General features: G+C 38.4%; 4 protein-coding genes across 4 annotated transcripts; 2 read left to right on the forward strand and 2 right to left on the reverse strand.

The window, feature by feature from the left end:
• The first annotated feature begins 1231 nt into the window (after positions 1-1231).
• LOC106296792 (zinc finger protein ZAT11-like) lies at positions 1232-1997 on the forward strand. Its single transcript, XM_013733019.1, has one exon. It carries the CDS (start codon positions 1390-1392, stop codon positions 1894-1896), a length of 507 nt encoding a protein of 168 aa, XP_013588473.1. The 5' UTR covers positions 1232-1389; the 3' UTR covers positions 1897-1997.
• On the reverse strand, positions 1997-4004 carry LOC106296791 (ras-related protein RABE1a-like). Its single transcript, XM_013733018.1, has 9 exons — positions 3885-4004; positions 3717-3802; positions 3243-3315; positions 3065-3165; positions 2897-2962; positions 2675-2772; positions 2515-2577; positions 2339-2431; positions 1997-2209 (listed from the first exon to the last, which is right to left on the reverse strand). The coding sequence occupies exons 2-9, from the start codon at positions 3787-3789 to the stop codon at positions 2126-2128; spliced, it is 651 nt and encodes a 216-aa protein (XP_013588472.1). The 5' UTR covers positions 3790-3802; positions 3885-4004; the 3' UTR covers positions 1997-2125.
• A 1336-nt stretch (positions 4005-5340) lies between these two features.
• LOC106297659 (uncharacterized mitochondrial protein AtMg00810-like) lies at positions 5341-5919 on the reverse strand. The gene has a single exon (XM_013733859.1). The coding sequence runs from the start codon at positions 5917-5919 to the stop codon at positions 5341-5343; it is 579 nt and encodes a 192-aa protein (XP_013589313.1).
• Positions 5920-9222: 3303 nt separating this feature from the next.
• LOC106297660 (histone H2B.8-like) lies at positions 9223-9639 on the forward strand. Its single transcript, XM_013733860.1, has one exon. The coding sequence runs from the start codon at positions 9223-9225 to the stop codon at positions 9637-9639; it is 417 nt and encodes a 138-aa protein (XP_013589314.1).
• Positions 9640-12044: the final 2405 nt, after the last annotated feature.

Here is a 12044-nt window from a genome sequence, read left to right on the forward strand (position 1 = left end):
ATTTGAAAAAAAAAAATTTTTAAGGTAAATCAGTTATCTAAACAATATTTAATGTTTTTAAAAATTGTTGCATCATTTAAAGCAGAGAAAGGTGTAGATAGGTCTCTCAATATCTGTATTTAGATCCAAAACAAATACGAATCGCATCGTACTAATCCAATTGAGACAAAATCACCGAATTTCTGACAACAAAATCTTGGATATATCATATATGTTTCGTGTAAACGTAAACTATCTACTTGAAAGCTTATTTATTACAGTGATGCTGATAGTGATACATAAAGAAAAAGAGGTCAGTAATACCAAATGCTAATGCGGAGAGCAAACAAATACCTATTAGAAGTTGGAATTAATCTGTGGATTATAACAAAACGTGAGCTATCTACAAATGTCTCGTTTGTCCAAATAAAAATCCAGTTGACTTTCAAATTTCAACTCTTAAGTCTAAAAGTCCATCATCTTAATCCTGTTTAGCCGCTGCCAATGCCATGATTCCATCACTGATGACGATATTTACGCATGCATGCAGTGTAGACTTCCAATACGTAATACATTATACATATAAATATAATGTATATAGATTCCGCGTTCAAAGAGTGTGTAGCCGAAGAGTAGTTGTCAGATTTTGATTTTTGGAGAATGCAGTCATTTGACTTTTCGTTTTACTTTACAAAAGTAAATACCAACGTGCTCATTTAGGTGAGTCAATAAAAAATAACGTGTTTGCTTACTAATTTGGAAGCCAACAACATAACAATGTGCAACTAACTAATGATATATGTGGAAACAGCTTTAGACCAGCTGTTTTATTTAGAGTTCATTTAATATTCTTACAGCAAAAGATCTGTAATTCAGTTGTGATAAAATGCGAGTTAGTATTAATTATGTAAAGTAATTGAAAAAAAAAATAGAAACAAGTAGATTTGGATGTAAGTAGGTAGAACTGCCAACGTGATTCTTCATAAAAAAATTACCGATTATAAAACTATCTATAATTTGAATGATATTAAGATTAGTTGTTTATAAAAAAAAAACAAAAAACAAAAGATTATTTGTTTATTATCTTTTGGACGCAATTTCTGATTAATAAATGAAATCAAAATGTGCCTAGTAGTCGAATAGATTTAACATGTTGTCCTTAGTCAAATCAGTAATGCTGCTTAATTTATTTGAATAGGAATTTAAACGACTTTTTAGGGTCCAATACAAAAAGTTACAATCTCTGAAACGTTCTTTGTTTTGCTTATAAAAGACTTTCTAATCTTCGTTACTAAGATTCTCTTACAATCTTCGTTACCATTTTTTTGTTATAGGTAAACCAACCAAAACCTAAATCACTCGTTCTATCTTGCTTTTTCTCTTCTCGAGACATAATCAACCCAAAAAAACATGAAGAGAGACCGGTCCGATTACGAAGAATCCATCACAGATTTAGACATAGTAAAAAGTCTCATGATGTTATCTCAGAGTTTCGTGGTCAAGCAAATCGAGGTAAAGCAATCAACCCGAACCAGAACCAATGATAACCAATTCGAGTGCAAAACCTGTAATCGAAAATTTGATTCGTTCCAAGCTCTAGGAGGTCACAGAGCCAGCCACAAGAAACCTAAGCTGAGTATTGACCAAGAACAAGTTAAGCATCGTAACAATGAGAATGCTGCGCATAAGTGTTCGACTTGCGGTCAAATGTTTGGGACAGGTCAAGCTTTAGGAGGTCACATGAGAAAGCACAGGGAGAGCATGAGAACCGAACAACCGGTTGTCTCGTCTACGGTTTATCCGGTTTTGAACCGATGTAATAGCAGCAAGTGCTTGGATTTGAATCTAACTCCATTGGAGAATGACCTTGTATATGCGTTTGGGAAGAATTTGGCTGATTTGAAGTTTGTAAATTAGTTTTTCTTTGTGCATATCACTTAGGATTTGTAATTTAGTTGTAATTTCTCTTGTCAAACATTACTTTCATTCTTTTATATGTCATCTATGTATACACAAATTCATTAAACAAATTATTATGATTCCAGCAATGAGTACTAAAGTCTGAACAGAGAGTTATAAAGAATATGTAGAAAACACCATAGCACATAGATTCTCTCCTTTGATGGCGCCGTGGACACGTTTTTTACTAACCACAACATGCTGATTTCTGAGTAGCTTGAGATGTCCCTGCTGCACCTTGGTCTGATTGGTTGATTGTGATTGTATGTGGCTATAAAATGATATGAAAATCGACAACGTTAATACTCCAGGACTTATCATATGATTACTAAAGCTCTCGACTCATTACTCTATTGCTCCACTTAATGACAGTAAAAATAAATTTTAAAGCTCAACAAACCTCAGCTCTGGCATCGGTATCTGCAAGTCTTTGCTTGATGTCTTTACCAATTGAAAAGAAAACTTCCTCAACGTTTAAGTTAGTCTTGGCACTCTGCAAGATCAAACTCATCAAAGTTAGCTAAACTGAAAAGAGTTGGGACATTTTCCTGTATATGTTGACGGGTAACAACGTACAGTCTCGAAAAACTTGATTCCGTATTCATCTGCAAGAGCTTGGCCTTTAGATGTTGGCACAGCCTGGGAAACCAAACACATCAGTGTATCAGCCAAACACAATCATGTACAAGTTAGTAGGAAGACACAAGGGAAGAGGGTAAGAGAGAGAGAGAGAGACTCGTTTGCTTTCATCCATATCAGCCTTGTTCCCCACTAGAATCTTGTTGACATTGTCAGAGGCGTGCTGCTCAATGTTACGGATCCAGTTCCTGATATCTGGAAACAATGGATAGAAAAGAACAAATAAGTTTTGATTATAAAATAATAAATGGTGAAGAGATGGAAGAGATTGTTAGTTGCACAAGGACTAAAATGAATCAATCAAATTGTAAGTAGTTACTGTTGAAAGATGATTCATCGGTAACATCATACACAAGCAAAATGCCCATAGCTCCACGGTAGTATGCTGCAATGAGAAGAAACCGCATAGGTGAGTATTACAGGTTCCCACCATAGTGAGGAAGGAAAGAGAATGCATATAATATAGTAAGAGGAATCAAAGAGAAACCAGTTGTGATAGTCCGGAACCGCTCCTGTCCCGCAGTGTCCCAGATTTGCAGCTTAATTCTCTTACCATCCAGCTCAATAGTCCGTATCTTGAAATCAATTCTATCAACAACAAAATTTCAACTAGAGTGGGAAACAGACAACTACATAACAGCATCATGTAATGAAGAGATCATAACCCAATGGTTGTAATGAAACTGGTGGTAAAGGAGCCGTCGGAGAAACGTAAGAGGAGGCAACTCTTACCAACACCTGGTACATTCACGAAACGTGTACATGAAAGAGAGAGAGAGATATGGGAAGATAATGCAGAAAACTTTAGCGTGATCCATAAACTGGAACATAGTGAAATAGCCACAGCCATCAACACAAAGAACATTCGATCAATTTGCTCAAGGACTGGGTTACACGAACAAAGTTAAGATTATTTTATCAGAAATCAAAGTCTAAGCCGATGAAATTCAAATCTAAGCGACTGAGGAGATGTTACTAGATCACATTAGGCCTAATTTCTTAAATGGAAGATCGAAAAACTCAAATCACTGACGTCTCTCGATCCTTCAAACAAGGACAAATCACGAGTATCGATCAACAGGATATGAAATCGATTTTGAATAAGATGCAGTATTACGATCGGGGATAAAGAAACGTACCGCTGTCTCCGATCAAGAGAAGTTTTATGAGGTAATCGTAATCAGCCCGAGCTCTAGCAGGAGGAGCAGCCATCGCGAGCCGATTACTGGTATGCAAAACAATCAACGTTACAATGACACTAAGCAAAAGAGTGAGAGAGAGCAATTCAAATCGCGAAGGAGACGTACCAGATCTGATCGGAGAAGATGAATCGTCTGCACTGAGATAGAGATTAACCGGACGGCCGTTGAATTATTTCTGATCGGATTTTCGAACGAAGAAGATTCTGAATATATTTTTTTGGCTCTTTTTGAGAGGAGAGGGAATAGATCTCCACCGTTGGATAGAGATCTGTGTTGGTCTTCGGTTATATTTCGGTTTGGTTTGATTGTGATGATACCAAATTATCAAATACGTTAATGGGTTTTCAACAGCAGGCCTTGGGCCTACTCGTCCTTCACTAACTACCCAGTCCCCGTGTTCTGCTGTCCCAAATTTAATTCATTCTAGACCCTTGCTTCCTCACACGCTTGCTGGACTTGGGTGACAATTGATTCTTGCGTATCAACGTATAGAACCTCGTTGCGGTTCTTCCAAATGGTCCAAAGAATCCATGGAATCGCTCTCCTCTGTGCCACCACAGTTGAGTCTTCTTACATTAACTTAGGATAACCCGAGAACCAATTTACCAGACTATTACCAGACATTTGCAGTGCAGAAAACCTTCAATTATCCATCCATCTTTTGCAACAGAGAATTAAAAGCACATCTTTAATCGATTATGCTCCGACCATGCATAGCTTGCATTGTGTATCCAAATTCATCCCACAAATATTTAATCTTTCAACCATAACCACAGCACCAGAGGCTGCTCTCCACAGAAAACTTGTAGTATATAGGTTTCAAGAACACGATCACAATAACACGAACTCGAATGTAAGATCACACAAATAAGAACTCTTCTTATTAATCTCTTAAGGAAACTATCTCAAAACCTCAAACTCATCAAGGTATGCTACACATTAGCAGCTCCTTATATAACTCTCTAATTATCCTAAACTCATTAGGATTAACACAACTACATATTTTCTAATCTCTTATAGATAAACACAACATAATTAGGAAACTTGTAACTCAAGTATTATTCAAGCTTATCCAATGTTCTCCCTCTTAAGCTTGAAACCACTTTGTGACAACTCTTGCACTCCAATGAAATCTCTCATTTCTTTAAACTTGATTCTTCCTAACGCCTTAGTTAGAATGTCCGCCTTTTGCTCACTTCCACGTACATGTTCAACTTCTATCAACTCCCTCTCAACACATTCACGTATGAAGTGATATCTTGAATGTATGTGTTTGCTTCTTCCATGAAAGACCGAGTTCTTCGTCAAAGAAATTGCAGATTGATTGTCGATTCTAATGGTGACCTTTGATCTTGAACATCCGGTGACTTCACTCAACACATCACACAACCAGATTGCTTGTCTAGCAGCTTTCGTACCTGCCATGAACTCTGCCTCGCAACTAGACAAAGCAACAATGTCTTGCTTTTGTGAACACCACGTAATAGGACTCTTTCCTAGATAGAAGATTTGCCCGGTTGTGCTCCTCCCGTCGTCTGGATCCATATTATAGCTGTTGTCACTATAACCAACCAACCTTGGTATCTTGCTTGACGATCTCTCGAATACTAAGTCGAGATTTGTACTTCCTTGCAAATATCTCAAACATTGCTTCAGCGCAACACCATGAGACTCTCTTGGACTGCATATAACAACTAAGTACTCCTACTGAGAAGGATAGATCAGGTCTCGTGTGCAATAAATATCTCAAACAGACGATATTTCTTCTAAAACTTGTAGCATCAATCTCTTTCTCTTCCTCAGCTTTCGACAGGTTCAGTCCGAGTTCCATTGGAGCTTGGACTAGATTACACTTGGACAAACATGCATCTTCAAGAATCTTCATCGCATAACGCATTTGATTCAAATTAATCCCATAGTCATGCTGACACACTTCTATACCAAGGTAATATGTGAGCTTCCCTAGATCATTCATGTCGAACTTACTTGCCATATTCTTCTTGAACTCATCGATAAGCTTCTTGTCTGTTCCGGTTACAAACAAATCATCAACGTATACTGCCACCACAAGAAGCTCTCCTTTAACCACCTTTCGATAGACTGATGGATCCTTGGAACACTTAACACACTCGAGTTCCATGAGTATTTGATTGAGCTTCTTGTTCCACGCCCTCGGTGCTTGTCTCAAACCATATAGAGCTTTATTGAATTTGTATACCTTATTCTCACTTCCCTTGATCTCGAACCCCTCTGGTTGTGATACATACACGACTTCTTTGAGTTCTCCGTGTAAGAATGCTGTTTTGACGTCTAGATGATGAACCTCTCATCCATTGATTGCAGGTAAGTTGATCAACAACCGTATGGTCTCAAGCCGTGCAATGGCGCGAAAACTTCATCAAAATCAATCCCATGTTGTTGCACATACCTTTTGGCTACCAATCTTGCTTTGAATTTGTTGATAGTCCCATCTGAATTTCTCTTTATCTTGAATACCCATTTAAGATCAGTCGGTTTTGCTCCATAAGGAAGGTCGACTAGATCCCACGTTTTATTCTTTACGATAGACTCAATCTCCTCTTCACAAGCCCTAGTCCATTGTTTTAAGTTCTTTGCTTCGCCAAAGTTTCTAGGCTCGTTGTTGAGAAAAAATAATACCTCTTCACCTAGTTCTTCGGCCAGTAAGATGCAGTCATCAAGGTATTTAGGCTGCGTTGTTTGTCTCTCTGATCTTCTCAATGGCTTAGACTGATTTTCTTTTTCATTAATGTTCTGTTTCGATACAGAGTTGATACTTTCGACATCATGTGTTTCTTCTCCTCTTGCAATGATGTTGCTTGCGCTGAAAGTTGTTTCTTCATCTTCTTCTACACCATTATTTCCAAATTCACCAAGCGTGACCACAAAGCTTCGATCATTATGTGTCTCTGTACCTTCTCTTTTTCATGCATGCAAAGGTCTATAGCCTTTGCCACATTTCATGAACTCTTTGTTAGCATAGTACCTCCCCTTATAGATCCTCACAATCAGACTCTTCGGTTCATTAAGCAACCTCCACACTTATTTGGCTAAGAACACTTGATTTTAATCATCTATATCCCGAAAGCCTAGACCACCATTTTCCTTAGATATGCAGAGTTTCTCCCAAGGTATCCAATGAATCTTTCTCTTCTCGTCGCATTCATCCCACCAGAAACTCGCCATGGCACTCATAACGTTCTGACGGTGATGTTTTTTTTAACCGGAATTAAGACATCGCATAGATAGGAAGGGCAATCCTTTCATTACTCCACCTCATGCACTCTTAACTCTAGAGTTCTAAACGGATGTGTGACCGAAAAGGTAAATGCACTTTGGCAATATAGATAACCAAATCAATTCTTATAAGCTTTTTCATATACCACAAATCGGGATTCCTTGTGGCAGTTGGCTTGGGATCCTTTGACCTTATTCATTTTTGAGATTAGCGGTCTCCAAGCGTGTGGTGGTTGTCGCTCCTTCCTCGGTTTCACCTTTGTCAGTTTCTTATTTGTTCCTCCTTGGTGTTAGTTGCAGAGAGTAGCTGTTTTTTGGTGTGGGTTGCTGCTTCAGTTCTGTAAAAAGATTTGGTTTCATTCCCCTTGTTGGTTAGTTTTAAGTTGATATTATGTGGCTACTCTAACCTCAGTACTTGTAGTATTAAAGTGAATATCCTTATCTATTCCTTCTTTTTGTCAGGGGTTATTTATTTTGCAAGCGTATTTGTAGCTTAGGTTCTTCGGGTTGGTCTTGGTTTTGTGGTTTCGTAGTCTTCTTCGTTGTATGTTGATGGATGGTGCTTGTATTGCGTTTAGTTGATGGATTTAGTTTCAGTAGTTTCCCGGCTCTCGGGTTTGTCTCTTCGTCCTTTGGGGCTTGGTCTCCGGAGAATTGTACTATGTCAGCTATAGATTTCCATCATTGTATTCCACCATTGTATGTGACCTTGTATTCTTGTTTGTTATCAATGAAATTCAATGTTAAAAACAATGGGCACACGCCGGAGTATATCTATGGGAACTACTTCGAGAGGTTGCCGGTTAAGCTATTGAGTCATGGTGTAGATATGGTGAAGAAAGAGGTTAAAGAGGAAGAGGTGGAGAATTTTGGTCTGCGGGAATTGATCGATGGGGGAGATGTTGCTCGTGGCAGGGTTCTTCATAGGAACATCAATATCAGTTCCTCGAGGTTGTTTTTTTATGTCTGCTTTTGATTTTTGATCATTCTATGTTATGTTACTTTATGTGGATTCTGTAAAAGTCTTAGGATAGTCTATTGCTAGGTCATGCATAGATGATGAGTTCAGTGAGAAATATAACAATGGCTCATATGTTGTGGATGATTGTTTGTTGTTAGCTTGGTAATGATGGACCCAAGCTCTGTTAGGTAACTGCCATTAATGCTTGACCAGATTATATGTGTTGACTTATAAGTTCTTGAGTGCTATGTCGACAAACCTTAATGTCTGTGTTGTATATAAATCTTCATGATGTGCATATATATAAACAGCACATAATGAAAGTTCAAAGACAATAAACGTTAGACTTGCAGTATGATAAACTACTCTTATGGTATTTATAATGCTAGGTTTTACTCTTTCTTTTTCATATGGTGTTCATAACCATTTTCTTACAAGTACCTGCTAGATTGTACTCTTGTTTCGACTTTGGTTCCAACTATACCATGATCATTTTATGTTTACATATCATAAATATATTTTAATCAGTCATCGTATTTACATGGTTCATGTGAATTGGCATGGCCTAAATTCTTCGGAGCAGCGTAGCAGTGAGAGAGGTCACATTCCTCGTGCAGATTTCAGATTTGTGGACAACAAAACATAACCCGTTGGTGAACTTACTGGTTCTCTTCCGTCCTATTTAAACCAGTAAATCCATGGCTGAATCTGTTTTCTTTATAAAAAAATCACCTGACGTTGTCCCTAATCCAAATTTACAATACATGTTGATGAAATGTGCAAAGATTGTAGGTTATGATCTTTGATCCCAGAAGCTTTGAACTTTTCTCTTGTCTGTTTATTATATGTTGTTGGCTTCATAAATCACTCATTTTACAGTACTTCAGATGTATTGAAACCTCAGTTTCAGATTAATAATATGGTGAAAAAGTGGGAACTATAAAAAGATGTTAATGACGCGAATAAGGGCCCGACCCTCTAATATAAAACCCATCAAAATAGTAGTTATCAAGATAGATCCCTGATCCATTGCTTAAAAGGGGCCAAGTGCCATGTAAGATCTCATCCGTTGATTAAATTATCTGATCTACGCCACATCATCAATCCGCGAGAAGCAACATAGCCAATAAGAGCCACCACAAGTAATTCCTCCATTTTTTTTTACCGGCGCATCTTTTAACATAGTCCCACTCTAAAATCACAATTTCTATCTCTCTATAATCGATAATGGATCCCAAGGCGACGGAGAAGAAACCGGAAGAGAAGAAGCCAGCCGAGAAATCCCCGGCGGAGAAGCATCCAAAGGCCGAGAAGAAGATCTCGAAGGAAGGCGGAAGCGAGAAGAAGAAGAAGAAGTCGAAGAAGAGCATCGAGACATACAAGATCTACATCTTGAAGGTCCTCAAGCAGGTTCACCCCGATATCAGAATCTCGGGAAAAGCGATGAGGATCATGAATAGTTTCATCAACGACATCTTCGAGAAACTCGCCCAGGAATCTTCGAAGCTCGCTAGATACAACAAGAAGCCGACGATTACGTCTCGGGAGATCCAGACTGCGGTAAGACTTGTGTTGCCTGGAGAGCTCGCGAAGCACGCCATTTCTGAAGGGACGAAGGCGGTTACCAAATTCACAAGAAATTAGAGTTATTTTTTCTTTGTCTTGATTCTGGGTTGAATAGGGTTAACGGGCTTTCTTCTTGAAATGATTTTCGATTGTTGATATGTTTGAAATTTGAATGAACAGCTTTTCGAGTTACTTTTTAGTTTTAAGCTTTGTCTCATCGAACAATTTGAATTTAGGTTGCTTGTCATGAAAACATGATTTGCTTCTCCATCTGGAGTTGCTGAAATGTTTGGAACAAATCAGGTAAGCCCCGTGCTTTTCTAATCTAAACCGTGTTATTAATTTAGTGACCACGTTGATCACTGATGTTGGTGGTAAACACATGGCATGCTAAGTATCACCATGTCGAAACTATGGATTAATGCACATGTATAGTTCTGATTCGCTCTAATTAGGCGGCCATTTTTCTGGTCTAATCGTGTTAGTAATTTAATGACCATTAGACATTAATCTCAACAAACGGAAGAGACAAATTTGTGACAGAGACCAAAGGTTTAGTTACAATTAAGTGAAAACTTGATGAGGAAGATAGAGAAGGGTAGGAAGCAGTCACATGTGCCGTTTGTTCTTGTTCTTTCTGAGTTTTCTCTTCATTTATTCCTCAACTGTTACTTTCTTATCTTCAACCATATATCTTATTCTGGTCACCCGGCCTTTGATTCTGATTGACTTCATCCACTTTGTTTATGAATTTCACCAATTTCTTTCTTCAAATATTCAATTTTCCTTAGCAACCAATGATTCTCCCTTTTTCTCCATATCCTCTAAAGTGTCTATGTACAGTTTCTTTAGAAGATCGAGAGTTTTTAGTAAGTGTTTATCTATCATCAACCTCTGGTATTTCTCTTTCAAAATCTCGTGTTCAGCTAATGGACCATTTTTCGACGATTTGTGCTTCTTATTGAAAACATTACCCTCTAAGACATTTTATGACTTCCTCATTTCATCTGAAGTCATATTGCACTTGTGACAACCATTCTTGTGTGTCAAAGACATCTATGCCCCCTAACTAATATAAATTGAACCAGCTCTCTAATAAGTGAAATCAAACCGAAGCAAACCCACTACAAAATGCCATACCCTAATCCTGTCTAAAAGAATAAAAGAACAATTCTCTTCTATTACTCTTCGAACCAACCCCTTGAGCAGCGATGTTTAAAAACCCTAGATTCTCCGAAATTGTCTGATCTTCTAAATCCTTCTAATCGGTTCTCTGGAGCACATCGACTTCTGCTTCCTCCATAAACAAACTGACTTTCTCATTTCGTCTAATCACCAAATTTAAACCACGCTCCGACCTACTTTGATTTCAAGACATGTGAGGTTAGTTTTTCACTACTATACCATATTCGTCCAGATTATGGGGTTTTAACCTGTTTATCCAAGTTTAGATTTTACAAGATTTGCTTTTGTTTTGTTAGTTTCTTAGTGTCGTTGTAGATTTTAAAACCCAGATCTGCGAAGTTTTATTTTGTATGTGGACAGGTGGTGTGTGGATAGCTGGCGCTTGAATGGGTTGTGTGTGGACAGCTGAAGTTTGGACGGATGATGTGTGGACAAGTGATGTGTGGACGGAGACGTCATGGTATTGCCAGCGTGGACAGGATCTCTGAGTACTAATGGGGTGGCTTCTAGTGATGTCTTGCTTGGCGAAGTTGGTGAAGGTGAACCATCCACAACCAATCGACCAATAATAACATTGCAGTTGTTGCAAAAATGAGAGCTATATCATGGTTATATTGGAAGCTTCTCTGATCTATAAATCGGCCTACGGAGATTCTTTTGTTGTCCTCCATGTAACATATTTATGTTCTCCCATTTTCGATTTTAGAGTATGGATTGTTATTTTGTAGTTGCATAGCAACATAACACCAAACATCAGTCCAATCTATTATGCATTTTGCGTTCTCGTTTATTGAATTATCCTTAACATCCACAAATTCCACTCCAAACCACAACCTTCTCCAAACTGGCATATTCTATCCACAAAGAAGATTCCTCTTCCCAACGAACACAAATAATTTAATTCACGTCATTGTCAAAACCAACGCTCACCAAATTTCAAATCTAACCGCATGATCTAAACACTACAAGAAAACAGGGGGATTCTGATGGCCGAAATCGTCGGAAATTCGTCGGAATAGACCGATTCCGACGAATTTCTGACGAACCCGTCCGTCGGTATCGTTTCGTCGGAAAAAAAAAATTCGTCGGAATTTCGTCAGAACTTCCGACGACTTTCTGACGAATACCGAGAAACGTCATTCTGACGAACTTCCGACGATATTACGATGCGGATACACGAGACCAGAGTTCATCGGAAAAACTACGTACCGACGGAGAACGTTCCTCGGACACTTCCGACGTAGAGTGTTCCTCGTTCGTCGGAATTTACCGACGGACAGTGGTCGTCGGTATAGGTA

Source organism: Brassica oleracea, chromosome C6 (genome assembly GCF_000695525.1).
Source record: "Brassica oleracea var. oleracea cultivar TO1000 chromosome C6, BOL, whole genome shotgun sequence".
In the NCBI taxonomy this organism is placed as follows: Eukaryota; Viridiplantae; Streptophyta; class Magnoliopsida; order Brassicales; family Brassicaceae; genus Brassica; species Brassica oleracea.

Bases quoted from the DNA above. Each gene is read 5' to 3' on its own strand.
- LOC106296791 (XM_013733018.1), bottom strand. From the start codon at position 3,789: ATGGCTGCTCCTCCTGCTAGAGCTCGGGCTGATTACGATTACCTCATA. The intron at 3,166-3,242 runs GTTATGATCTCT...TGTTGTTGATAG, and splicing joins AGTTTCATTACAACCATTGG to AATTGATTTCAAGATACGGA. The intron at 2,432-2,514 runs GTACGTTGTTAC...TTGATCTTGCAG, and splicing joins GAATCAAGTTTTTCGAGACT to AGTGCCAAGACTAACTTAAA.
- LOC106297659 (XM_013733859.1), bottom strand. From the start codon at position 5,919: ATGGAACTCGAGTGTGTTAAGTGTTCCAAGGATCCATCAGTCTATCGA.
- LOC106297660 (XM_013733860.1), top strand. From the start codon at position 9,223: ATGGATCCCAAGGCGACGGAGAAGAAACCGGAAGAGAAGAAGCCAGCC.
- LOC106296792 (XM_013733019.1), top strand. From the start codon at position 1,390: ATGAAGAGAGACCGGTCCGATTACGAAGAATCCATCACAGATTTAGAC.